This window comes from Etheostoma spectabile, chromosome 6 (genome assembly GCF_008692095.1).
Source record: "Etheostoma spectabile isolate EspeVRDwgs_2016 chromosome 6, UIUC_Espe_1.0, whole genome shotgun sequence".
Classification (NCBI taxonomy): domain Eukaryota; kingdom Metazoa; phylum Chordata; class Actinopteri; order Perciformes; family Percidae; genus Etheostoma; species Etheostoma spectabile.
In genome coordinates, this window is record NC_045738.1 from 11,672,991 (window position 1) to 11,700,102 (window position 27,112).

The window sequence follows — 27,112 nt, forward strand, 5'->3', positions numbered from 1 at the left end:
AGGTGAAACACTCTGCGTGCTGCTGTATCATATGCCATATTCCCCAAATCTCAGTGTTGCTGTAACAAAGAAACTCCCATCGCCCCCAAAAGGCTTCACGTTGAATGTCATTTTACAGTTTTGTTAAGGTCACAACTCCCGCCCACAGGGAGCTCCGATTGGATGTTTTTCCTGCTGGAATATTCAATCAGACACCTTGCTCGGAGCCGTGATTGGACACAGCCGGTGCAGTTATGTAAATGAGCACCTGGTGGCGCCTGCTGGCCCGGCTGCGAAGCCCGGACTGAGGTTGGAGCCGAAGGGGGCTCATACTCAGAGAGAGGGGCCAAGGCGCAACGACCCCGGACGGTTTCTCGCTCTCTTTTTTTATATTATCCCTCACTGTCGACAAGAAAGAAAAATAGACCTACCTTAAGAGTGTCTGCTGTAAGCCAGGTTACAGGTTTAACAACAGCTTGTGCGTTCAGCATTTTTCGGATAATTTGTTGTTTTCCGAGTTTGGACAGAGGTCGTTCACTGAGCGCAACAACTGCTCCAGAGCAGCGTTTGGATTATTCAGCGGACGCGTGTTGTTCCGGACAAAACAGCTTTACTTCGTCCAACACAAGTCTTCATCTCAAACTTTGGACTGTTTTCAATAAACTTCTGCGTGTCTTTTAGGTAAGTCCTGACAAACTCCGTTAAACCCTTCGCGCGTTTCTTCTCCGCGCATTGTAACTGCATACTAAACGGCTATAATAATGTTGCAGTAGATATTCCCAGCTGTCTGTCTGTCTCTGCCTGTGGCTTGGCGTCTACAAGTCTCGGTGTGAGGCGGGCACGGCAGCTCTGGACGCTGGCCACAGACTGCTGGGAAGCGTATGTAGTTGCTCCCTGGGTCTCTACCTAGTTTTAACAGTCTGTGGTCTCTGCACGTTTGCGTGGCAGATACGTTGTGGAAGTTACGGAACGCGCAGCTGAAATATTCCGACAGTGTAGTCTACACCATGGTCTAGACATCGTTCAAACTGGTCCACGACTTGCTAAATGTGGGTCCTTGGCAGCCGAGCAAAATATTATTCAGAGTCCTGATTTGTCCCAGAACTATTGCTTTCTCACGTGTATCTTCCAAATAGACTTGCATTACTTCCATCCTGCCCTTCATCATTGAAAATCTTTACTCAGTCTGATGGCCACTAACTATGTTGTCACCAGCCATGCCTTTCTTTGCAGTCTGTTAAACTCATTCTTCACACTGCATGTCATTCACAAAACACACACAAACCTCACAAGTCAAACAATGGCATTTGTTCTTGACATGCCAAGCTGTAAATCTGCAGCAACCTTGATGAATGGGTCAGTAAAATGTGTAATGTTTAGACCTCCACACATCCAGGTAGTGGTCATCACACCCACTATTTACCTTGTAACCTCACAGCACCACAGGTGACCTCTAGTAAGATAATCCGCTCTGGTTTCGTTCACCTCTGGCCATAAATGAGGTGGTTCATCCTTTAGGGAGCTAACCAGTCACCAGAACCAAACCTGACATCACTACCGGGTGGCCTGGCGCTGGAGAGGAGGAGCTGTGTTGATACAGAAAAACATTTTTAAACTTTATGAAGAAGCCAACAGAAGGTTTGGACTTTGAACTGAATAACCATTTTGTATTTTTTACGAGCCATAAAAAACACTGAAAGTGAATCAATCGTGTAGCTTGATAAATGAATCTCCTATTCTCTGTGAACAAGATGGTGCAAGAATCAAGAAAAAAGTCATGCTCAGAAAATGCAAATTTTCTGCTTACTGCATCTGTTGGTTTTTGAATGGCAGCAAGAGACCGAAAGAGAGAAGGAAAAATGTTTGTGCGATTGCATATGTTTCTGTCACCAGCTTGTTGTGCATGCCCTTAATGCTTGCATAGAGGCGTAGGTGGCCTGATGGAGGAGTTAACAGTGGGCTTTAGTTTGTGTGCAGTACAGCGGGGGCAGTCATCTTTCTACTACATGAGAACTAGAGATGTGGATAGTTTGTTGGCTGAGGGACTGAGCAGTCCAGAGGAACTGAAGCATTGTTAGCCTGTTGGGAGGAGGTGGGGGTGCCTCTGCTATTTGCCAATAGATAGAGAGGCAATAAAAGACAATTTTGTACTCTCCCATCCCTCCCTCTCTGCCTCTGTAGCAAAAGTAGGGGCATAAAGTGAGGAGGAGCCCTGAGCGTGAGTACACAATCCCTCACAGCAAACTCAGGTCTTCCAGAGCGCTGTCTGATGGGCATCTGGCTGCTAAGTCTCCTACAGCATCCCACGAGAACCGTTGGCCCTGCATAGCTGCTTTTCCTCAGCTGTGCAGTCCAGCAGAGAGGAGACACAGAATATATTATTTAGTTGGATTGAACAGTTATGTGAGTATAATTTCCGGCATGCACACACAAGGTACAGTTATCTTATTGATTAGTCTCTTGGCAGGCTTAAGAGAAATTGACATTAATTGCATAATACGATTTGTGGACAAATATGCACATAGCAAAGTAATTTGTATTACAGTGTCTGTGAAATGGCTGTGTTTATTTTTTATTTTTTTCAGTCTTTAGACATTTAGGACTTCTTAGTTTTTCTTGGTTTAGTGTTCTTGGAAATAATGTATGTACAAGACATGAAAACATTTAAGGGTTACAATTTTTTGCATTATTGCTGTTCTGTGACTGATAACACTCTAGGTGTGTGTGTGTGTGTGTGTGTGTGTGTGTGTGTGTCTGTGTGCGTGCACACACAGGATTAAGTCTCCACAATGGGATCACTTTGTGTAGTCTGGTTGATCATTGACCACAGTCTGTTGTCCTTTAACTGCGTCATTGTTTTGGTGGCAGCCATGCTTTGTGACTTTGTCTGTGTGTTTCTGGTTGTAGACTATTCTGAAAAGACTTTTAGCAGGTGGATACAAATCCAAAAACCCAAAGGCAGATCCTGCACAATAGCTGAATTGCATGTTTAGCACAGTTGCCTGATCTTTGTGGCGATGTGTCCAATGTGGCTAGTTAACCACATGAACGAGCACAATGATGACCATGGTGTTTTCCATCCATAAGACCGGCCTTTTCTGTGACTTCTCTCACGACGTATTAGGCACCAACTCCTCTAAATTCTGTTTGCTGGTAATTGGCTCCCGACAGACCATGCAAGGCCAGTGAAGGAATTCATTGAAGTCCAAAGACACGCCACAGTTACTTGTCTCCCCTCTCTACAGTCCCCTGCTAATGGGAAATAAAACCAATTGAAAGCAGGACTCAACTGTCCACCCTGTTTTCATAAACCAATTTTCACTCAAGTCTAGAGAGCTGGACTTTTCAATTGCAGTTGCCGTATGTGTGGTCACATGCAGAGCGAGCTCGATGAGATTGTCAGAGAAACTAATTCATCCAGTCACGGGTGGTGACACTTCAAGGCGGGAACCCAGGGTGTTCTTGGGCCTTAGTTGTCAGTAAGTTCTCAAATCCATATTTGATTTCCTCTCAGAGAATCTCCATCTCCTAGTCCTACCTTTTATTCAGATTAGCCCTCCATCCCACCCTGACATTCAGCATACCTCTGATCCCCTAATTGATCATTCTCTCTCTCTCTCTCTCTCTCTCTGCATCTAACATGGAGCACACATTCTCCGTCTTCATCTTCTATCTCTCCATTCCCTTTGAAGCAGCATCAGATGTTTCATTTATCCCCCTCCCCCTCCTTTGCCACTCATCCATCTCAGCCTCCCTTCTCCTATCGCCCCTGTGAGTCTCCTCATTTATCTGTTTGCTCTTGTCAAGTGTGCCCTGCTTAGATAACAATGTTTCTGTCTGGGTGGAAGCAAACTGGGGTTAAAGTTTGGCTTGCTGAGGTTTCTTCAAAGAATTTGTCACACTATCTTATCAGATATCTCAGGACCTTGGCTTAATGCCTCCTTTCAGATCAGGAACCTCCTGCAGAATTGCCTTTGCATATTTCTCAAAATTGAAAGTGGCCCATTTTTGAAGGTGCTAATGTAGCTATATGATTTCATTTATTGATATAAAAGTAAAATGTAGAAGTTGGCAAGTAACTCCTCCCCTGGTGTGTAATTTCTCAACTATATTATATGCTTTATGACTCATAAATAATAAAATATTCTCACTTAAAGAGTACTCCACTGATTTAAGCTTTGCACTCCTATAACATTATCAGGCTTTGTTAGAACAAAAGGATTCAAATTGAAGCAGCAAATATTGACCTTTTCAATTCAATGCATTTTTCTTTCATGTCCAAGCCACAATGCTACTCAAAAAAACTGTTCACTTTGAGGTTTGGGTGTGTTATGCTGGCAGCAGCAGATGTAGCCTGAAGCAGCTAGCCTCAAGCATCGATAAGAAACTGGCTACAGATGTCTAACAAGTCTCCCTTTGGAGCAGAGGTTTTTATAAAACCTTTTTCATGTATGCAGTAGTTCTCCTCAGTACAAGTAAACACACTTTGATGGGTAAAATTGGTGGAATTCCCCTTTAAATGCTTTGATGTTAAGGATGTAGTGAATGCAGGTTGCTAACTCTGAATCTTATGAGCTGAAACCAAACCGTGAATCACGTCAAGTTCTTTCACACGTCTCTCCAACAACTGGCAGTTGAAGTTATCGCTTCTGGAAAAACTATAGACAAACCTTATGAAAGATGGAAACTTTCTCAAACTAAAAGGCCAGCATGTGCTCTGTTCTCTCTCCCTGGCTCTTTCTTTCTTTTCAGTGTTTTCTCCTCTGTTCAAATCCTCACACTGTGGTGGTGTGTTCGTCTTGAGTTGCTAGCACACACCGTGCCTCTCGTGGCTCAGTAAATCACTAATAATCCCTAATGGCTTCGGGCAAAGTAAGTGCTTTTGAAACCTCGTTGGAACATAGAAGAAAGTTGTGTTCAACATCAAAGGTGAATTTTTTTTATTTTTTTTATGTCTCTCTTCATGTGATGAATTTGAATTGAAACAACATCCACGCTGAGTGGGGCGGACCTGTCCGTCTTTCTTTCACAGGGGTTTGGAGCATAGGGCATATTAGCGTCAGGAAACTGTTGTGTGATGTGTAATTTAGCTCTTTTTAGAAGGCTTTTTTCTGCTTAAAGGGAGGAGGAGAACTGCAAGCGTGATAGAGGTATCAGCCTGTGCCTGAGGTGTTTAGTTTTAGGTGTGTGTTTAAGTGCATATTGCAATACTTTGTAGATCCAAATTTGCTTTTATGAGTGTATTTCCTTTGTTTGCCCACTGCAGTAGCTAAACATTAAACTTTAAAAAAATGTTCTCTCTGCTTGGCTGTTATTCATTAGAAATGAGAAGGGCTGTTCGAGGGCTCAGTTTGGCCTGTTTTTCTCACTTTGACTCAAAATGCTGAGTCTTGCTACACTCATTCCTGTTTGACCTGGGCTCTCTGGTTTCTGTTTCTGCTCTGTTTCTCTCCAGGCCATCCCTTCTTCTTGTTACCCTCCCTTCTTCTCCCGTTTCCTCTCTCTGTTTCAATAGCTGCTCACTGAATGAATAATTTCCCCCCTCCTGCGGGCAAAGAGTTGCCTTTGTCCCGCGCTCTGTCATTCGGAGTCTCTTCGTTCGGTTACTGCAGGAAATTTTCTGTTTTCCAGTATGTCTGTTGCCAGCCGTTTTCTCGCTACCCATTGTGAGAGTAGCACTGTGCTGTCACATGCCTCTCCTTTTTCCTTTCACCCTATCCTCCCTTCTGATTCTCACTTGTTCTCTGACAGGTGGCAGTGAGACTGTGCAAATTGAATTCAGGGAATTGGGCTGCGGTTTGCCGTCACACTGCAGCCCTAAAACGTTCTTGTGACGGCCTCTGCATCAAACTACCATTCGCATACACTCTGCTGTCACACTATCATTATGACATGCTAATGCTGCCACATGTCTGCTAGATTCTCATAATCATTTTTACACCCACACTCCAACTAAGGTCAAACTCTGAACTAATCTTCCCTCACTTTAGCGGTGAAGCTTGGTGAAACTTAAGTGATAAAGGTCTAACTCACTTTCACTAGGAAGTGAAATGCCACTCCTTTCATTCCAGATGCATTATACAGAGAAAAAGAGCTGAAAACGTTAAACTTCATGTAAAGACATGTATGGAGCTTCAAGCCCTGAGAACCAAAACAGTGTTCCAGTTACTGTCAGTCAAAAACCAGTTTCCCAAAAGAATTTGTAATGCACTCTCTTCAACTGTTCCTTTGTTGGCACACAGAGAGGAATTCACTCTTTTATTCAGCAATATTTCTTGGTAGGGTTTTTCGTTGGTGTTTCGCTCACTGTTCTTTGGTACATATTAGCTGTTACAGAACATGTTTTGTTTTATTCTAGTTTCCTCTTGTACATTTGGTACAGTGTATTTACTGTATATGCTCCGGCTTATTACCTTTCATTGCCTCTGCAGATGCCATAACGTTGGAGTACAATGATACAAATAAAGAACAGTCCAGATTAAATATTTTTTGTACTGCAGGCGTCTGTTGCTACATACAAACATTTGAATTAACCTGGGTACAGCTTATTGACTTGTAGTTCTTGATTAACAGAAGACAAACCTGCCAAAATGACACATAATTTGGACAAATCAGCTGCCAAAAAGGAACTTTACCCTAAGAAGTACAATCAACATTGTTCTCTGAGCACTACAATTGTTGTGCAGACTGCAGATTATGGATAAACTCTACTCTGCAAAAAACAAAACAATTGGATGCCTAGACCTAGTTGGAAATGGCAAGACAAGAGCCCTGCAAAGGCCAAAACCTCCAGCCCTACCCCACCAGACCTGACAAAATCTACTTTTAAGGCCCGACCCCGGCTGGAAATAGACACCAATCGCTTGAACCAAGCCAAGCCCGTTGGATCCCAAAGGGCTTGCAGACCTACAGGCAAGACCCCAATGCTGTATGCATGGATTGTTGCGAACCATTTGCAACAATAAGCCTGTTGAAAGCTAATCATCTGGAAAGACCATAAACTAGCTTGTGACGGTAACTTGATTTTTGTGGCCATATGAGTTTGAAACAATCTGATTTGTTGTACATCACATAATCAAACATGACATTTCCTATTATTATATATCTGCAATAAGCTAATATCAGCTGTTATATTCTTCTAGTACTACTGCACATTATCTACAACAAACAAGTTCAATATTAACTTAAAATTCAGCTTTTTGAAGCGTTTTTGGTGTGGTGCTACCCCATACTTTTTAACCCATTGTGGTTTTGGAAATGTGAAAATATAAAAGTGTGTACAGTTGAGATGTCGCAGACATTTTTAGTATCTCAGGATAAACTTTTTTTTTTAGATTTAATGGTCTTCTTTCCAAGGGTCTTTTAACTCGAACTAGATGTGTGTTTGTGGCTGTCTTGTGCAAATAAAATTCTCACCAAATGTTTCATGACCCACCCAATGGGCAACAAAGAAAATGACAGAAAAACCAAACGGGAAATGTGTTTATGGCTACAAGCTCCTTGAAATGCTTTGTCCCTACACTTACAAATAGGTTTGTGTGGCTGTGGTTGATGAAGCCATTATTCATTTGCCAGACCAACTTGTGGTAATCAGTCCCTATTTGTCTTTGTCCGCCATGCAGATAAGCGGAGCAATGCTGCAATTGGTATGGACTGAGGGACCAAGTGGACCTGCTTCCAAGTATAAAGCAGGCAGTGAAAAGGGAGAAGATGGAAGTTTCACCCTTCAGTTTGGATTGATTTCAGCTTTGTGTAGCCGCATGCTAATGAACCCAACTTTATTATATTAATTCTTGTACCTGTTTTTGCACTACCCTTGAGCCTTGGATCTAAACCAGTGTTAGCTTGTAAATTTTAGACTTGTTAGTGGTGTTGCAAAGCACTGCTTTCTCTGTGCCACCAGGAAGATGTGTTTTGAATTGGGTATTTTCCGTAAGCAAGTCATTTGATGTTCAGTGCAACATAACTATTCCTGACAACACAATTTCTTTTACAATCCCCTTACCATGCTTCCTTCAGTGTTTCATCGTGAATCACCACCTACTTCAGTCATCCTTTGAGTCACACTTTCTCCTTTTCTTCCTGCTGCTGTTTAATTTGTTTTTCTGACTTGGCCACCATTGCTGCCTTTCCTTCAGCTTTCATTACCCTGTTTAACTGACTCATCAGTTCTTTCCTCCTGCTTCCTCACCCTTTAGTTAAACTCAGGATGAGCAGATACCACAGTCATGACTGGCACTTCCTTGTATAGATGAATAGTGTGACACACATCTGTACAATTTGATGACCAATGTATGACCAACAGTATCACCGGGCTTCACTCGTATCTTCCTGAAATATCACGGGTCATTTGTAGATTTCAGTGTATGGCATTAATAAAAGGGCACTGCCTGTATTTTCAGTTCTAAGAGCAAATGTATCCAATCATCATTGCTGACTAAGGGGAGTAGTTGTGTTGTTTCCATGCTGAGAGTGAAGGAAATATTAGACTGAGTGATATTTTAATTTTTAACCAAAGTAATCTGAAGGAAAATGTTTCAAGATGAAAATGGAACTCCATGGACAGATTTGTGCAGCCAACCAACTTACAACTGCCCTTGGAGTGGGTCTAAGGTAAAAACAAGGTGCAGTGGCCCCGCAGGGATCAGTTGTTTTTTCACACCATCCCTGAGTCACGCAGAAAAAAGCCTGTTTACAGGAAAGCAATCCAATGACCTTGCATCTGCAGCTTGCACAGTCTCACCCTTCAAAGTGTTGTAAAACTTGAAGATTAATTAATGCTTCCTTCTCTCCAGACTCAGAGGGTAGTGGTGCATACAACCTCACCAACGTCCTCACACACTGATGAAAATCCAAAACAAAGAGCTCACCACTTTGTCTCCCAGCGGCCATTAGTCATGTCTAACTGAGGCAGCGTGTGACTCTATCTTGCTGTGATTGGAGACTTCACACAATAAGGTCGGTGTAAGCACAAGAAACATAAGGCTTAAAGGGTTTAACTTATTAATTCAAAAAGGCATATCCTTTATATCACTGCCTGCCATTTTCAAAATACATTTGAGATACATTTAGTATCTTTTTATGCAACAGTTGGTTTCACCTTACACACATTACTGGTTACATGCCTATAACAATTAATCATAGTAAACATTAGGTATCGGTGTTGTTGCCACACTAAGTTATCACATATTAAAGCAGATGAGAGCAGGGTATGTTTTTACAAGACTACCAGTCTACATGTATACCAACTAAGTTGCTGAGGCCGATGCCATTAGTTTCACAGGTAGTGGAAAGGTTAAGGATTCACCAAAGTGAGTACAATTCCTGTGGGGGACTTTAAATGTTTAAGCAAATTGCATGGCATTCCATCTAATAGTTGTTTAGCCATTTCTGACTGACTGACCAATCAATACTGCCTTATCTCAAAGAATGCTCAACCAGGATTAGTAAGTTTGGCTGCTATAATCATGTTGTTCAAACGATTTGTTGTTCCAAAACCAATCATTGTTAAAAGGCGTTTGTGAATTTTCTAGCTTTCTGGCTTTTGAAATATTGTTGTTTAGCAGCTCTCTTGAGTCTCGGATGTTTTTTTTTTTTTTTAATGCAAGTGTAACAAAAAAAGTGAACAAAATGACTGATTGATAGGTTTGAAGTTTCTGCAAGTTAATTTTATACTGACAGTCTCGGACTATTGGCTGTCTGGAATATAAAAGCCTATAGTTGCGATATTCTCAGCAGTAATGTAAAGCAATCTTGCAGTTAATGGGCTAAAACATGCAAAACTATCTGCATAATTCTTTAGGTCGACCGGCTTTATTACAAAACTGGAAAGAATAACGAATGCAAATGTTTGGTTCCAACACGAGGGGCTCTCTGGAAAAATACGCTAACCAGTGCCAAAGCTGTCCTGACAGTTTTTCACTGAAGCAATCTAATTATAGAGACTCTGGCAAACTATCTTTATGATGCAATGACTGCTAACTAAAAATGTTCTCCTGTGTGTTTCTGTGCTCTTGACTCTGTCTCTTTGTGTTTTGTTGTGTGGGACAGAAACAGCAGCTGCTCATAAGTATTCATTAGTCCTGCGAATGGATTAGCAGAGACAAAATGTGAGTGTGTAGATTGGGCTCCACACTGTGCTGCCTCCAGAGCTAATCACAGCTGTTCAACACCACTTGACTTTTCCAACAACAATGTTCTCGGATGGCTGTAGCCACTTTTGTTCCTGCTTGCCAAATCATTTTTTTGGCTGATTTTTTTATTTATTTTTTTCTTTGTTTTTCAAATGCCTTTTTCTCTGTGGTGTGATGAAAGGTGGCTGCCCTGTTTCCCCCTTAATTAACAAAACGGTGATGAGATGCTGTCGAGGATAATGTTGATGTCACGGTTGTTATGGTGACTGCCTCTAATTTATGGCCCCAGTCAGCTTCTTAGCTCTGATTCTACACACATACAACTTAGTCCAGTAAGCCCCATATTTCAGCCTTTTTTGTCATCTAGTATACTGACACATACTTGCTCATTCGGACAACTTATGTGTTTTTCAGCCTCTCTTCCTCTTCCCACTTGCACACAACACATGCGCCATGTATGGGTTGCGTTGTGTCTCGTGTTCAGGACAGCTGCACTGACTATCCCTGAGATCTCCTCTGTGCCCACAAATGTGCCCCACGCACCAATGCATATACACACCGTACGAGGCCATAAGTCACCCTCTCCACACCACCTCCCACACACACACACACACACACACACACACACACACACACGTAACCATGTCATCGCTGCTCTTGTTCCACCGTCTCCACCCTGTTGTGCCTGAGCTAACACCCTTCTATTCACTCTGTTTCCATACATTCCCCCTCCCCAACTCCCTCAACGAATAATTCTCCCCCCCCCCCCCCCCCCGATCATCTGTCACTACAGCTGTGTGTCAGCTGTCTGCTTGTCCCAGTCTAGTCAGAGATGAAGCCGAAACACACAGGGTCTACAGGGAAGACAGCCTGCCCTCTCTCTCTCCCAGCTGTCATTCCCACTTCAGACCTCCACTTATCATGAGGTTTCTTTCCTCCTTCTTGCTTCACCACAGCAAGTCTTCCTCGAACACGTCTCAAAAGTAAAATATACACAAGGGATAGAGCAATAAAATGTGCTTATTTTTCCCATATCACATCCTGTCTCATTTTGAAAATATTATAGATCTACACTCAGTTGCCAGTTTGTTACTGAGGGTACACTTAGCTGAAACCACTTCAGTCTAATACAACAGTCCTGTAATAAGAGCCTCTTGTCATGAAAGTTAATAGGTTGATTTTCTGTTGAAACTGTTGGAGAGGTGTTGATTCAACTATATGATAATTTTGTTGCTGTTGTTTGTCATTTCATTGAATGGAATTGAGTTACGCTGAGAGATGTTCCTAATATGTTGCTTTCATAGTAATGAGGATTTAAACTAAATATTGGTAACACATCTCTGCACATCACAACACAACACCATTCAACACAACCACAAACTACAGCCCCCAAAATGATCATCCAAGGTTTAAATCAGTGACTGCCCTTTTTGTTCTTCTCTCTCTCTCCTCCTCCCTCTCTCTCTCTCTCTCTCTCTCTCTCCTCTCTCTCTTCTCTCCCCTCTCTCTCTCTCTCTCTCTCTCTTCTCTCTCTCTCTCTCCTCTCTCCCCTCTCTCTCTTCTCTCTCCCCCTCTCTCTCTCCCCCCCCCACCACACATTCTCCAGTGCTAGCAAAAAAACTAAACAAAAAACCTCAAAATATTAGCAAGGCCCTTGCAGGTTAAGTGATAGTGCGGATGTGTTTAATGCACGAGAAGCATGTAATCTATTTAATCTATGGTGTTCTTATTATAGGATTTTATTTTAGCCATTTGTTTAATGCTTTTATGATTATTCTATTGGTATGAATAGTGTCTGTTTTATGCTTAGTTTAATGTATAATGTGTTTTATCATTGAGTGGCTTTACTATTTTAGTCTTTCTCTGTCTTTGTTTAAGTCAGTTAACTTCCAAGACAAATTCCCATCAATCATGTTGATATGGTAAAGGATTGAATTTTGAATTAGTTTTAGCTAGGGGTACCTATTTAAACAACAACTGGGTGTAGGCGTTTTGGTAAGTTTTGAGCTTTCAAGGCTATAAATATTTAAAGCCAGGCACCTCTAATAATGGATAAGGATATAATGACAAAGGATATGTAAAGTCACGCATCAACATATGCAAAATGTCTGTGAGTGAAGTAATTTACTTTGCACTAACCTAGCACAGACTATGTTTGTGTCCCCATCAATTCAAAATACTTCGACATACACTCACCGGCCACTTTATTAGGTACAACCTGTCCAACTCCCGGGTTAACATTTTAATTTCTAAGCGCCAATCACATGGCGGCAAACCAGTGCATTTAGGCATGTAGACATGGTCAAGAGAATCTCCTGCAGTTCAAACCGAGCACCCGTAGGGGAAGAAAGGTGATTTGAGTGACTTTGAACGTGGCATGATTGTTGGGTCCCAAAAAGGGCTGGTCTGAGTATTTCAGAACTGCTATTCTCCTGGGATTTCACGCACAACCATCTCTAGGGTTACAGAGAATGGTCCGAAAAAGAAAAAACATCCAGTGAGCGGCAGTTCTGTGGGCGGAAATGCTGTGATGCCAGAGGTCAGAGGAGAATGGCCAGACTGGTTCGAGCTGATAGAAGGGCAACAGTGACTCAAAAAACCACCCGTTACAACCAAGGTGGGCAAAGAGCATCTCTGAACGCACAGTACGTCCAACTTTGAGGCAGATTGGCTACAGCACAGAAGACCACATCGGGTGCCAATCCTTTCAGCTAAGAACCAGGAAACTGAGACTACAATTTGCACAAGCTCATCAAAAATTGGACAATAGAAGATTGGAAAAAACGTTGCCTGGTCTATGAGTCTCGATTTCTGCTGCGACAGTCGGATGGTAGGGTCAGAATTGGCGTCTACAACATAAAAGCATGGACCATCCTGCCTTGTATCAAGGGTTTTCAGGTGGGGTGGTGGTTGTCATGGGTGGGAATATTTTTTTTGGGCCCACTTTTGGGCCCTGGTACCAATTGAGCATCGTTGCACGCCACAGCCTACCTGAGTATTGTTGCTGACCATTTCCATCCCTTTATGACCATAATGTACCCAATTCTGATGGCTACTTCAGCAGGATAATGCGCCATGTCATAAAGTGGAATCATCACAGACTGGTTTCTAAACCCATACAATGAGTTCGCTGTACTAAAAAATGGCCTCCACAGTCACCCGATCTCAATCCAATAGAGCATCTTTGGGTGTGGTGGAACGGGAGTTTCGCATCATGGATGTGCAGCCGACAAATCTGCGGAAAACTGTTGTGATGCCATCATGTCAATTGGACCAAAACTCCCTGAGGAATGCTTCCAGCACCTTTTTGACTATGCCACGAAAAATTGAGGCAGTTCTGAAGGCAAAAGGGGGTCCAACCCGTTACTAGCATGGGGTACCAATAAAGGGGCCCGGTTAAAGTGTATGTCCTTCTTTTCACTCAATGGCTTTCATTTCTCCAATCTTACAGCTTCATCTATTTATTTATTTATTCCAAACAAATAGCTGCGACAGAGTGCTCCAATATGCTACAAACTATTAAGGGAAAGTGGGTTTGAAATCAGTTTCAAATGCAGATGTAATAAAAAAATCTCTGGGAGTATATGTTGCTAGCTAATTATACCATCTTCAATTACCAATCTCTTTGGACTCTTTCTAAAGGCAGCACGTAGCAAGCAGCAAGTATTATTGTATCACGGTATTCTGCTGCCAGTGAGGAAAACAAATTAGTGTGTGAAAGTGGCCTTTGTTATATGGCTTTGTGCTTGCTCCTCTGGGGTTTGGCCCATTGCTACGCTCGGCATGCAAAACTCAGAGCATGTCTCACAGTCATTTGTTTCTCTGTGCTTTAGACTAAGAGGATTTGATTGAGGTAGTTATTGATGGAGAAGCTGAGCCTGTGAGCCTCAGCAACCTCTGGCTAGATCTGTATGTGTGCATGTGTAATGTACTGTATGTGTGGGTACGAAAATAAAACCATTTGTGTTTAAGTGTTGGTCTCTTTTTCTACAAGCACAGACAAGAATCCTAAATGTCTTTTTCTGCGACAGGTATGCCTATGGACATCATTGCGTCCCTGGACGGGTAACCAGGTGTGTTGCTGCTGTCATGGCCTTGCCAACCCTGCGGCTGTTTCCTGTCACTGTGATCACAGTCCTGGTGGCGCTGGTGTCGTCTTCAGGGGACCACGAGTGGCACTTTAACCCAGGTACGATGTGGTAAACACACATGCAACCAAGAGAACTAAATTGTTGATGGACAAATGTGTTTGTTTCTTATTGTATTCCTTTCTTATTACACACACACACACACACACACAACCACACACACACACACACACCACACACACAGACACACAAAGAAGAAAAACAAAGAAAACTAGACATTTGAAACAGCTTGGCATAATTGCGTTTTCAATCCTTTGGCCTCTTCTTCCCCTCTCGTGTCCACTGGCACAGCAACCGTCAGTCCTGCTGCGCCGACATTCTCCTCACATTCTCAGATCAGTAAGGCTCATTCTCGGTCCACTATCAACAGGCTATCCTGTGTCCTCTCCCCGTCTGCCAGCCAGTCGTGTGTAATAGGAGAATGAGATAGCTGGGCTGGCTCGTCAAGACGGCTAATGTACAAGCAGCTCATGAAAGTGTCAGTCAAAATGTCAGAAGGGAGCGCATGAGGTGCTAGTAAATGAGAGCCAACCAGGTTTAACCAGAGGAGACTGCAGCTCGGTCGACCTTCTGACTGCTGCAGCTTGTCTCTGAATGAGACTATTCAACGATCTAAGCACACGGAATGAAACGTCTTAATCTATAAAAGAGAAAATCCTTGCATTAGAGAAACTGGGGCCATTGTGTGTTTGAACCTTTTTGTTTTATAAATGACTTAAATGATTAACAGATTATCCTAATTAAAGCTGAAACAATCAGTTGATAAATCAGTCAATTGACAAAAAAATGTATCTGCATCTATTTTGATAATCAGTTTTATTTTTATGCAAGCTAGCATAGCTCCTGTGATGGCAATATTGTCTGTTGAACAACTAAGTGATTTATCAGCTAATCTAAAATTACAATTTAAATTATACAATTTTACTTCATTACATTTGATTACATATTTAAACTTGCACTATTATTTTGTAATTTAGCTTTTACTTGTATGATTTTCCTTTTTGTTATTGAAATGAGCATTGTTGCAGGTGCCTGGCTGGGGCTTAATATTTTTATGGCTAACATGACTACTTCTGTTATTGTTGCACACGTGACTAATAAAGAACCTTCAACTTTGATTTGTGGCTTAATTGATGGAAAAGAATCAGTTGGAGATAGATGAACAGACTGTAGTACAACACACAGTTTGTCCTGTTGAAACAATGGAATCCATCTTGACAGTGTGTGCAGGAAGGTTAAGTGTGCAGGCACAGAAGTTTTATGAAAAATGACAAAGGGAAAACTGAGGACCCACGAAGCGAGAGACCGAGACAGAGAGGTGAGAAGATCGCGCATAGCTGGGGGATGACGGCTGATGTGTGATGATGTTGATGTAATAAAATAGGCACCTGTCCGGGGGGGGGGGGGGTGTCTGCCTGCTGCCTGGGCTTTTCGGGTTTGTCATCCAGCCCAACATTCCTGTCCGCTGACTCAATGACAGAAACTGAGTTAGACACCCACCCGACCCCCAGCTCTTTCTTTCAGCCTCCCCCTCCATATCACTGACAGTAACCCTTTCCACTTTATCACTACTCAAACCCTCCCTCAGCCTCTCAACCCCCACCCGACACCATCTCCCCCTCATGACTGACTTGACAGCGGATAGCTGGGTTGTTGGGTAATCCCTGCCTGGGACCACACTATCTGGATCAGTTGATAATGCTGCCGCTGGACCGGAGTCAGTGCAGATATCTGAGACCTGTCTGTGTTCTTTCATTCACCCTTGGTTTCTTTCTCTCGTTTGTTCTCTTGCTGCAAATCCCTGAGGAGTGGTAACAGGAACAGGGGCTGTGCAGGATCGCCCGAGCCCTGTGAAGGTGGCTTTGTGTGGGATGGAGAGTCGGAAAGACAAAAGGAACAGGATAGGTGTAGTCTCAGAGAAGACGGGTCACAGTATCTTGCACTGGATACACTGTCTTCAGATTAATTTGAATGTTGAGGTCACTTTTGACAGAACAATGACACTTGCAGCAATAAGTGATGCTAAACACTGCCATTACGTTTTACATGAGCTCATTATTACAGGCTCTGCCTCGAGAGATTCTGTAACAAAATAAGAGAGGACAGGAACAATTTATTGTGGAGTTTGGTATTTTTTCTCCCGCCTCTCTGTGTCTGTGTGGTTTATGAAGCATGAAGTCCGGAAGTTTTCCCAGAGATGACATAACAACATTATGCTCCATGACCAATGATGGCTGCTGAAACTCTAATGGAAATATTAAGTTTCACTTGGATGTGTGCTCCATACAAATGAGAATGTTGCTCATGTCTCTCTCCTTCTCTCCTCTCTCTTTCCCCTACAGCTCAATGTCGTTACGCCTTGGGGATGGAGGATGGCACCATCCCAGACTCTGACATCACTGCCTCCAGTGCCTGGTCAGACTCCACTGAGGCCAAACATGGAAGGTAGGGTGCGTGCGTGCGTGCGTGTGTGTGTGCACGCACACGCAGGGTAGAAAGTTACTAATTATGTTTCTCCTACCACAGCAATCAAATGGCTTTTCCTGTACTTTTTCTGCATGTTGTGTTACTGTAATCCTGTTTAATGAGTAAGGTAACTCGCAGCATCACTGCTGCTCTGTTTCACCTGTAACACACCCAACAGTGATGTCACGGTGTACTGAAACACCCTAGACTAAAAGTCTACATCACTGCAGCAAAGTGAAAAGTTAAACCACTGAAGGTCAGGAAAAATAAAAATAAATATGTAATATTTCTATAAACGATAACTTAGATTGTTGTGTTGTTTAGTTACAGTTAAGATGGCATTTCATTCAAAGGACAATAGCATTTTTGGATCTTTGCCATACAGTTAACAGATCCAAGAAATTATCTTTCCTAACATTCTTGGCAGTCATTTGCTTGTTGTCATCGTGAGATAATGCAGTGCAGACTTTTCGAACCAGTTTGTAACTGCATCACTGCAATGACAATGTAACTGACATAAATGAATGCATTCACTGTGATGGATTACACTACTAAAGTAAGTTTCATGAGTGTACTATTTGATGTTGATGCCATACAGAAATGAAAAGAAACCAGTGGAACAGTTGTAAAAATACGTTTAATTTTCTAAAGCTTTGCGTCATAGTTTGTAAAACAATTAGCTGTGTTGACATTAATACAGTAGGGTCAGGATGTTACATTGGCCATTTCACATGGCTAGTAACTGAGTAACTCACCTACAATTGTACTTAACTTACTGTACTTCATGGCAAGAGATTTACTCATACTTGTTGTACACGTTAAGTCAAGTCAAGTTTTACAAGAATTACATATTGTTGTACAGGAACACATGTCATTGTGGGCGGACGTGTTGTCTGAATGCTTTTTTTTTTTTTTTTTCTTCAGTCTGTTGGCACTGTGCTTAAGTAATTTGCTTGAGGTCTATTAGATTATGATAGCAGATGATTGTGTGTGTGTGTGTGTGTGTGTGTGTGTCTTTGTAAAACCCACTAGGCAATTACATTACCACCATGTCTGTCTGGCAGTGAGGTCAGATTCATGAGAGCCAAGTTAGACCTGCAACATGCTTGTGTGTCCGTGTGTGTGTGTGTCCGTGTGTGTGTGTGTCCCTCTCTCTGTCTGTGTCCCCATCGGTCTGTAATGTCTAACCATGTGGAAATGATTATTAGCCCAAGCTGTTTTTAAGAGACATCGGGGAAACATTGAGAGAGAGAAAACAGCGGACATAGAAAAAAAGTGAAAGGGGTATCACTGTGACAGTATGCTGAAAGCTGCAGAGAAATTAATTTGAAAACAGAGTCTGAAGGGAAGGTGTTGCGTTAAGGGACGGTTGCAGAACTGATAGGTGTTCTTTTTTCGTTGTTATTACTCTGAGGCAGTGAAACATCAGCATATTTGTGTGAGTGAGTGGAGGAAAGTTGGAAGGAAAAAGAATTGATAACCTGGGGAGAGGGATACATTGTTGGCTGGTATTTAGATAGGAAGAAAAAAAGAAAATGAGGTACTTGGCAGAACAGCGTGTTGCAATGTTAATCCTGCTGGCTGGTGCACGGTGGACTGAACTCTGCAGAGCCACATTCCTCCTCTCTCTCTCCTCATCCTCTTCTCCCTCCGTCCTCCTCCATCACAGGACACTTTGTGGAGCACTAATGTGTTGATATGATCTTGCGGTTTCCGGCTGCATGATCTCATCCACAGAGGGGACTGATTGAAATGCTAGCGCCACTGTCAGTGTGACCGAGTTGATATAGTGATTTGTTTTGGCGGTCAGAGCATCAGCTTTCATTTTGAGAGAAGCCCCACAGTGGTCAGAGCTTGGTTATGGCCTGGCGTCTGTTCCAAAGCTTCTTGAACGAGTTGATCCAACGTCACAGACACACCAAGCCAAGTTTGTGGTCTTGATGTGGCCAATATGTGGTGGCAGTATGGACTTTTCTTCTCAGGCTGGATTGAAGAAGGTCCCAATGTGTGAAAATCTTTTAGTGCTGCATGTGTGTGGTCATGCTCGAGGTAAGATTAGTTCTGAAGTTCTACACCAGATCTTGCTGAGTTTTAAAGAGCCAGTATATTTCACTCGCTCCTTTCATCTCTTTTCCTCTCTTCTGTTTATTCCTGCAGTGTCTCTCTCTCTTTCTCTCTCTCTCTCTCTCTCTCTCTCTCTCCCTTGCCTACTCTGTCTGTAGCCATAGCAGGTTTTTCTCACTTTTAAACATTGCCCCACTTAGTTGTGAATATTTGGCTTCTACGAAATCAATACTATATGTATGGTTGTTTGAATTGATTTTTAGTTGTATCTCTGCGTGCTGCAGGCACTGTAGGTTTTGATGTGTTCAGTCTTGTTGTGGGTGTGCTTGTCTCTGTGCATGTGAATGTTAGGTGTGGGACTGGGATTTCATGAACCTTTTCAGTTTGTATTTGAACATTTTTAATGTTTTGTTTTCCTTCTCACTTTGTTATCTAACATTAATAAGCCTCTGTTTCTCGCAGGTTGAGTACTGGAGAGGGGGATGGAGCATGGTGTCCTGCAGGAGCCGTTTTCCCCAGTGGATCAGAATACCTTCAGGTCAGACGCTACATTTGCTCTGCGCTGAATTCAAAATTTAAATTTTAGGCCTTAAAAAGTCTTAAGGCATTTAAAGCAGTCTTAAAGTATTGTTTTCTAGGTCTTCAATAATTTTATACAGTTCTTAAATTTCCCTACATTCATGTAACGCTACCTCTAGTAAACCCTGGTTTTCTCAATCTTGTTACATTAACTGATTCTTAATTTGTTCATCTACATTATAGTGAGAAATGTGGGTTTTGATAATCTATTTCCTGTATCCTGCAGGTAGACCTGCACAACCTTCACTTCCTGGCTCTGGTTGGTACCCAGGGTCGTCATGCCGACGGGCATGGGCAGGAGTTTGCTCGCAATTATCGGCTCCGCTATTCCCGAGATGGAGTGAAATGGATCACCTGGAAGGACCGCTGGGGCCAGGAAGTAAGCGGGGTCTTTTTCGTTTTGTTAATTACAATAGAGCTGGAGCGAGCTGTCCGTTTTCATGTGTACACAAATTAAGAAAAGTGACAATTTAAATGTCATTAAATGAGCTGTTATTGATAGGAAACTGCTCAATATACTCTGGCTGTTTTAATATAAATGTCTGGTTTAGCATTTGATATATTTATATATTGGAGCAGTTTGACATTGCACCAGCTAAACTTTGTCTCGTAACTTTTCTGTTCTGGCAAAAAGCAGCCTTCACTGCCTTAGTTTTTAACACTATGCACAATGAATGGCTTACCTTGTGCAGATAATGGCATCTGTTTAAGTTTAATACCACAACTACATGATAGCATGGGAAAACTTTTAGTTTTTTTCAGAACTTTGCCAAGTAACAAATATTCAGAGATTGCAAGCCAATGTAAATCTTTTAGGTGTAGGCTGCTCCTACAAGAACTGCCAGAGGCTCCAACTCTAAAATTAGTCCTTCTTTACACCTTTTGTATATCAAAGAAAAAATCATTTATTTTGAGCTCTTCTCAGATTAATTTGAAGACACACACTGAACAAAACGACAGAGCCCTGAGGCTAAAGCATTATATTTGTGCCTCATTCCTGAGCACACAATGGTAGATCTTGAGCACAGACAATATATGTTGCAAGCAAATAAATACATTTTGAAGAGAAATTATACACAAGCAAAAAAAAAAATTCCGTTTGAGCAAACAAAAAGCTATTCTGTGCCCAATAAATTTGTTTTCATGCTTCCCGATTATCCATATGCAGGTGCAACAATAACCCATCTGACTCAGTTTTCTGTCTAGGTGCGCTGGCAGACTGCTGCACACTAGGTCACGTCTCTCTTGCAACCTCTTCACTAACCTGAAACCTAAAATTATCCAAACGTGTCAGATCAAATTAAGTTGGTTGGTGGGAGACATGGCTACATCACCGTACACTGGAGTATTGTTTCTGTTATCACCATTTAATTCTGTCACTTCCGATGGTGGCTGGACATTTGGGAAGCATTGTGATTGGAGATGGGCCAATCAGAATTGACCTTTTTGGTTAAAGAAACAAGCCGACTTATTGGGACTTTAGCTTTAGGCGTCAAACAGAGTTACAGCGCGCACGGAGATGAGAAGGGTATGTATCAACTTGTCTAACTCTGGGGGATACGGTGAATAAGCTAAAGTCCCAATAAGTTGGCGTGTTCCTTTTAACTCCTCGATGCAGCAGCCGCGGGTTTGACTCCGCCCTGTGAACCTTTGCTGCATGTCATTCCCCCTCCCTCTCCCCTTTCATGTCTTCTGTCCTTTATGAATAAAGGCCTAAAATACCCCTAAAATTATCTTAAAAAATAAAATTGGAATTGACCTTTTTTATTTCTGCAATTGGTTTGTTGCACATGTAGCGCTGTGCTAATTTGAGCAAATGTATGGGCAGAGTTGAGAGAGCACAGAGTGGAGAGGTTGCGAGAGAGACGTGACCTAGTGTGCAGCAGTCTGCAAGCGCACCTAGCAAGAAAATAAAATTGAGAAGGGTTATTATTGCACCTTAATATGGACAATAGCAAGAATGCAAATTGAGCACAGAACAGATTTTGTGTGAATTAGTCTTTTGCTTGTGTATAATTTCTCTTCAAAATGTAATTTATGTGCTTGCAAAATGTATTTCTCTATGCTCTAAATCTACCGTTCTCACTCAGGAATGATGCACAAATATATCTCTATTTGTAACAGGGGAGACAAGCAATGTTGTGTGTGTTTGCACCTGTCTCCCATAGGTGGTGTCGGGGAATGAGAACACCTACGACGTTGTTCTGAAAGACCTGGGCCCTCCCATAGTGGCCCGCATGGTGCGCTTCTACCCCCTGGCTGACCGGGTTATGAGTGTTTGCCTTCGAGTGGAGCTCTATGGTTGTGTGTGGAATGGTAAGTGTTTGTGTGATGGTGAGAGAGACGTGAAGATACTACAGAGATATAGAATGACCCTTATATCAGATCACGTTTCATGTGGTGAAGGTGACTGAGTTCACTTTCATCCTAGATTTACTCCTGTATTAGATGGTAAAAGAGAGATTTGTTTGATGTTGATGTTTACTAGTGCATGTTTTTTGCCATGTGTCTTATGCATTTATTTGAGGCATTGCAACTCTCACAGAGGCTAAAAACCCCAGTTTCGATCTGTGCCTATGGGGAGACCATCTTTCTAACATATGGTGTAATGTGGATTTAGTGTAGCTCAATTAGTCCGAAAGCCAAAGATCATACAGTATCTACAGAATGTCAAGTTTTATGCCCATTCTGCCTTTCCTCTTATACCATATCAGATATTATAGCGGCACACTTTTTCTTTCCTATGTTTAAATTTTTTATAATTCAGTTTGGACTGGAAGTCTCTAACACAAATGAAACACACATCTAAGTGCATAATCACATCCACAGACACTCCTTTATATGCAAACAGAGCACATTGCACACATACTGTAAATCCTATGTGAAGCGTTGTTTATTATGGGTAGTGGAGCAGCGGTTGGTAGTGCGTGTTGCTGACGTCACCTCTGTTCTCAGGGAGCGGGTTGATTAGCTGTATATTGGAGCGGAGAGGCTTGAGTTTCACCAGTTAATGGTGGCTGGGGCCGAGCGGGCCTAAGCAGCAGACCTCTTCGTTTGTTTTACTACTTAAAAACCAGCTGTAGCCGTTTCCCCGCGGCATTGATAACTTTTTAATGTTGGCTCAGTTAAACGTTGAACATGCAGCTTGTCCATGTCTGTCTTACATAGAAAACGACAAAAAAAGCATGTTTTGTTTTAACAATCACATAACTGTTATTGGATATTTGTACATTTTTCTCTGTCACTCAGATGGGTTGATGGCTTACACCGCTCCAGTCGGTCACATCATGCACCTATCTGGCATGCCTGTCTATCTTAACGACTCCACCTATGATGGGAGCACTGAGCAAGGGTAAGATATTCAGGCGTTCTAAGCTTTTTTTTTTCTTTCTTTATTTTTTAAACCCTCTTTCTATTTATGAGTAGGTACCTCATCTCCATAAATTCCCATAAACTCCTTTTTGGATTTCGTTATCATGGAAATGCATTATGAAACCAATGCAGCCTTGGGTGTAAATTTCAACATTCACCCATGTTGAGTGATCAGTGGAATTTCAAAATCTTTTCCTCAGCGCTCGTCACATCTGTTAGCATTAAAGTGGGGTCTCAGCCAAATCCTTTCTTGAAAGTTTATTCTGGTGTCCGCCTAATCGAAAGGGAATGCCAATATTTTCTTTTCGTTGCTCAGGGATTTGAGGCGTGTTTCCTGGTCGTTTTGGCAGGGAGCAAAGAGGGGGGGGGAACTAGAAAGTGTATGGGCTGTGTGGGTAATGGGGCTGAAACATTTTGCTAGCGGGTGAGCTAACATGTTTGATGTAATCCAGACATGCATATGCGTTTGTGTGTGCGTGTGCTATAAATGCCTATTTATGCATATATGAGTGCCACTACATTGAATACATTTGTAAATATAAAGTGACATACAGTGCTGCGTGTGTGCAGGATGCAGTTTGGAGGCTTGGGTCAGCTGTGTGATGGAGTCCTGGGAGGAGATGACTTCATACAAACTAAAGAGTTGAGGGTGTGGCCTGGCTATGACTACCTGGGTTGGAGCCGGGAAGCCCTTGGGCAAGGCAGCGTGGATGTTGAGTTCCACTTTGAGAAACCACGTCTCTTCCACAACATGCAGGTAAACAGTGAAAGTTTGTGTGGTGATAGTGCGTGCATTGTTGTGTGTAAACAAATATCAGAGTGTTATGCAGGACATTGTTATCCCACTGGATTCTTAGACAGGATGGAGCTGCTTGTAAATCCGAGATGTCATTGCGGTTTCCGGTCTGTGTCCTCAGGGATGTTTCTAAAACATTCTTAGATCTAACATCTTTCTTGTGTTGTTGTGTCTAATCGGACAAAGACTCAAGAACAGTAAACAAGGCCTCCCTGTGGCCTCGTGGTTAAGACACATATGTACCTTATAAGTGCAACGACCCTGATTTGACTCCGGCTGAGGGCCTAAGTTGCATGTCATTCTCTCTCTTGCCGTTTGTGTCTGTATCTAAATGGTCAGCTATCCAATAAAGGCAAGAGTGCCAAAAACTATTTATAACGCAAACTCGCATGCATAAATCTACATATCAAACAAGTAAAACGTATTTGATTCAACTTAAATTATAACTCATTCTTTTAAAACGAGTTCCCGTAAAAGATTCCTGTGTGTTATAAGAAGAGAATCAGAAAAGGTATTTTTGCTAAGTAACACTTGCATGGAATTTGCCTTGGTGGTCGGTGCATACATAAAGATATTAAACATTAATATGAAATAAACAAGTATGCAAACAAAGCCCTGTTAGTTAATTGATTTAGTTAATTAATCACCTCATTAGCACAAGAAAAGCATGTCATTATGATTATAGCAGGACATTAGGCTGATTGTTTCTTTATGCATCTGATGAAACTCCTTAGCAATTTCTGCAGCTCCAACCAGTACAACCTCTAAAAGGAACTCCAACAGAAGAGTTATGTGTCTGCCATCGCATCAGAAAGCAGCATTTTGACTGAAATAGCTCTGCAGCCATTTAATTAGTTTAAATGTACCATTGTTTATCATGGGACAGCGCGTCTGTGCTTGGCTCTGTGGGTGCCACCGAGTTGCATCATAGTCTGTTTGTGCGTCCGTGTGGCTTTTGGGGTTGGTTTGTGGAGCAATATGAAGCAAGCCAGTTTGAGTTATAGCTGTGTTGTCTCATTAGACGTGGGTTGGAATGTTGGTTTGGGTGGGATTCACCCTATACATGTGCATAATGAACAGCATGAATCCCCAGCCAGTGTTAAAGTGACAAGTAATCTTTTAGAGGTCTGGTTTTGACTGAAATCCAAAATTTTTGAATGTTCTCTCAGCTTTTTTTCTTTTTCACATATACATTGCTATTCTAGTGTTTCTCAGTTACCTTTTTTATTTTATTTTTCCCAGTGGTATTCCTAGTGTTTTTCTTAGGCCTATCCTGTGTTTCCTGCCTTTTCCCCAGTGATTTTCCTTCACTAACCTCAGCTGACATACACCGTTATGGTGTCCTGGCAGAGCCGATAAGTCAGACACACAGGTCAAATAAATAAAGAGTGGGAACCTGAACCTAATTCTGGCTTGACTTGTCTCTGTAGTTCCTTAACCTGCACCTAATCACTCTCCCAAAGGGAAATCTGCTCTTTGACCTTTTGCTAGTCATAACGTGCACTTCCTACAAGACCTTTAACAAACTGGAACACCTTCTAATTTGCCTTTGTAAAGATCCAGATCTCTGGGAATTTATGTAAAACTTATTTGCGCTCTCATGTTGAAGATGGAGCAAACAAAACAAAAAGATCAGAGGAAACTGTTGGTTAGATTTATGATGAAACAAACAGAACATAATGAATGCAGTGTTAGCTTTGTGCAGGTCATTGGGGGTGTTTACCCTAAAGGAGTAGTGAATTACTTTGGTTCTGTTGACTTATAGTATTAGACCCCCAGCACTACCAATAACTTAAAATACATACCCCTAATTGCGTGTGTGCGCACATTAACGCGCTAACATGTGGATTAGGTTAAAGTGTCTGGCCTTGCAATGTGATCTTATAGCTAACCAATCAGAGCAGCCTTCACAACACCTCTTGTCTCTTGGAGGAAGAAAACCTCCTATCTCTTTACTTTTATATCTCTCAGAGATATATTTTTGACTTCTCGCTCACTCATTTAAACTTGCTGCATCTTTCTTAATGTCCCTCTCTCTTCTCCTCAAGTTCCTCTTCCTCCTTCCAGGGCCTCATATAATAGATCTGTTTTTATGGATTATTTTCTCTTTGGCCTTTCCCTGCTTGAAAAAAGAAGAACATATTTCATCTACTCCCCTTCATCGGTCTTCTGTTTACAATTTCTTTTCTTGCATCTTTTCCCTTCTGTTTTCTAATTTTGTTAACTTGTTGTCCTGCACAGCTCAAAGTCATGCCAAAGCAATTAAACTGAGCGGGATGAGAATGTTTTATTAATTTTGTGTGTTAGCTGAATCTCTTTGGGCCTCTCCACGGATAATGAATGATTAGGCCACACTTTTCCCTGAGTTTGCATTGAGCAAATTCAGGTGTGTAGAGAATTAAAGGATTGTCTAACACCTTGCTTTTCTTTCTGTCCTCTTCGATTCCCTTCTTGTCTCCCTCCTCTAGGTGCACAGTAACAACCGCCACACTCAGGGTGTGCGAGTCTTCAGCAAGGTAGATTGTCTTTTTAAGCCTGGCATCCTCCAGCCCTGGTCCCCCGAACTCACTCTGCCTGTGCCACTTGAGGATCTGAAGGACCCTTCCTCACGACCCATCTCCCTTCCACTGGGTGGCCGGCCGGCTCAGATCCTTCGCTGCAAATTCTACTTTGCTGACCGCTGGCTGCTCATCAGCGAGATATCCTTCCTGTCTGGTAGGAAACAGAAATGAAGCAATCACTTTTTTTCCACACGTGAAATATGTGTTTCTGGGGCTCTATAGAGGCTTTTCACTTGCGTCACACATATCCTAGCAACTATGTCTGCCGCTGTCCAGGAGGTCCAGTAGAGATTTGGCTTTGCCCAAAAATAACTAAAAATAGCCACAACAGGAAAGGTGATACCTGAAAAGGATTGTTGTACTATGGGTGTAAGTCCAACCTACATTTCTAAAATACTCAACGTGAAACTCATAAATTGAAAGTCCTAGATCTTCTAGTCTGTTTCAAGACTTATTGTGACAGAATCACATTCAGAATCAAGTTTATGTCCTTGCTGTGTGCTGTGATTTTAAGGTATCTGCTTTTTTTAAAGTCAAGGAGCTTGTCCATTCTTTGGCAGGGATTCAACAGAAAAACAGTGCTGTTGTGCTCTACAAATACATTTTAGGGGACTACCGTGATCATAGATGTTGTATCCGTTATACTTTATACCCTCCTAATCCATTTTAAAGTAGCCTATATCAGAATCAGAAAGAGAGAAAATGCTTGTTTTCCCTCCATTTGTTGTCCTATCATCAATATCAACTTATTTACGGGCTGAAACAGACCCACGCAGGAAACACAAAGGGGGTTCTGATATCTTCTGTAAAGACAGTATTTACGTGTATCTGATTAGAAGTCTGATAGAGGACTCTGCTGATGCTCTCTAGATGGCTGTGACTAATTCAACTTTCCTCTTTACTCAAAAACACTGTCAGTGTTACGTGATCAGAATCAGCAAAGTGCTCAGTAATCACACCATACTCAGGTAGCTAAAATTAATTGACCCAACTGCAGTGGTCTTGCATGTCTGG

At 42.1% G+C, this 27,112-nt stretch overlaps 1 protein-coding gene across 6 annotated transcripts in view; it reads left to right on the forward strand.

The window, feature by feature from the left end:
- Nucleotides 1-273: 273 nt before the first annotated feature.
- The window catches only part of ddr1 (discoidin domain receptor tyrosine kinase 1), a 39,655-nt gene continuing 12,816 nt past the window's right edge, over nucleotides 274-27,112 (forward strand). For 3 of the 6 annotated variants that reach the window (XM_032518615.1, XM_032518616.1, XM_032518617.1), the window contains exons 1-10: nucleotides 275-660; nucleotides 2,161-2,382; nucleotides 14,144-14,301; nucleotides 16,603-16,705; nucleotides 19,253-19,328; nucleotides 19,596-19,748; nucleotides 21,538-21,685; nucleotides 22,619-22,721; nucleotides 23,312-23,498; nucleotides 26,006-26,252. In XM_032518615.1, the coding sequence (XP_032374506.1) occupies nucleotides 2,381-2,382; nucleotides 14,144-14,301; nucleotides 16,603-16,705; nucleotides 19,253-19,328; nucleotides 19,596-19,748; nucleotides 21,538-21,685; nucleotides 22,619-22,721; nucleotides 23,312-23,498; nucleotides 26,006-26,252 (1,177 nt within the window). In that variant the 5' untranslated portion in view covers nucleotides 275-660; nucleotides 2,161-2,380. Of the gene's footprint in view, nucleotides 661-2,160; nucleotides 2,383-14,143; nucleotides 14,302-16,602; nucleotides 16,706-16,894; nucleotides 16,983-19,252; nucleotides 19,329-19,595; nucleotides 19,749-21,537; nucleotides 21,686-22,618; nucleotides 22,722-23,311; nucleotides 23,499-26,005; nucleotides 26,253-27,112 lie in introns of those variants that run through there. The other 3 variants (XM_032518620.1, XM_032518618.1, XM_032518621.1) reach the window with 3 other exon arrangements.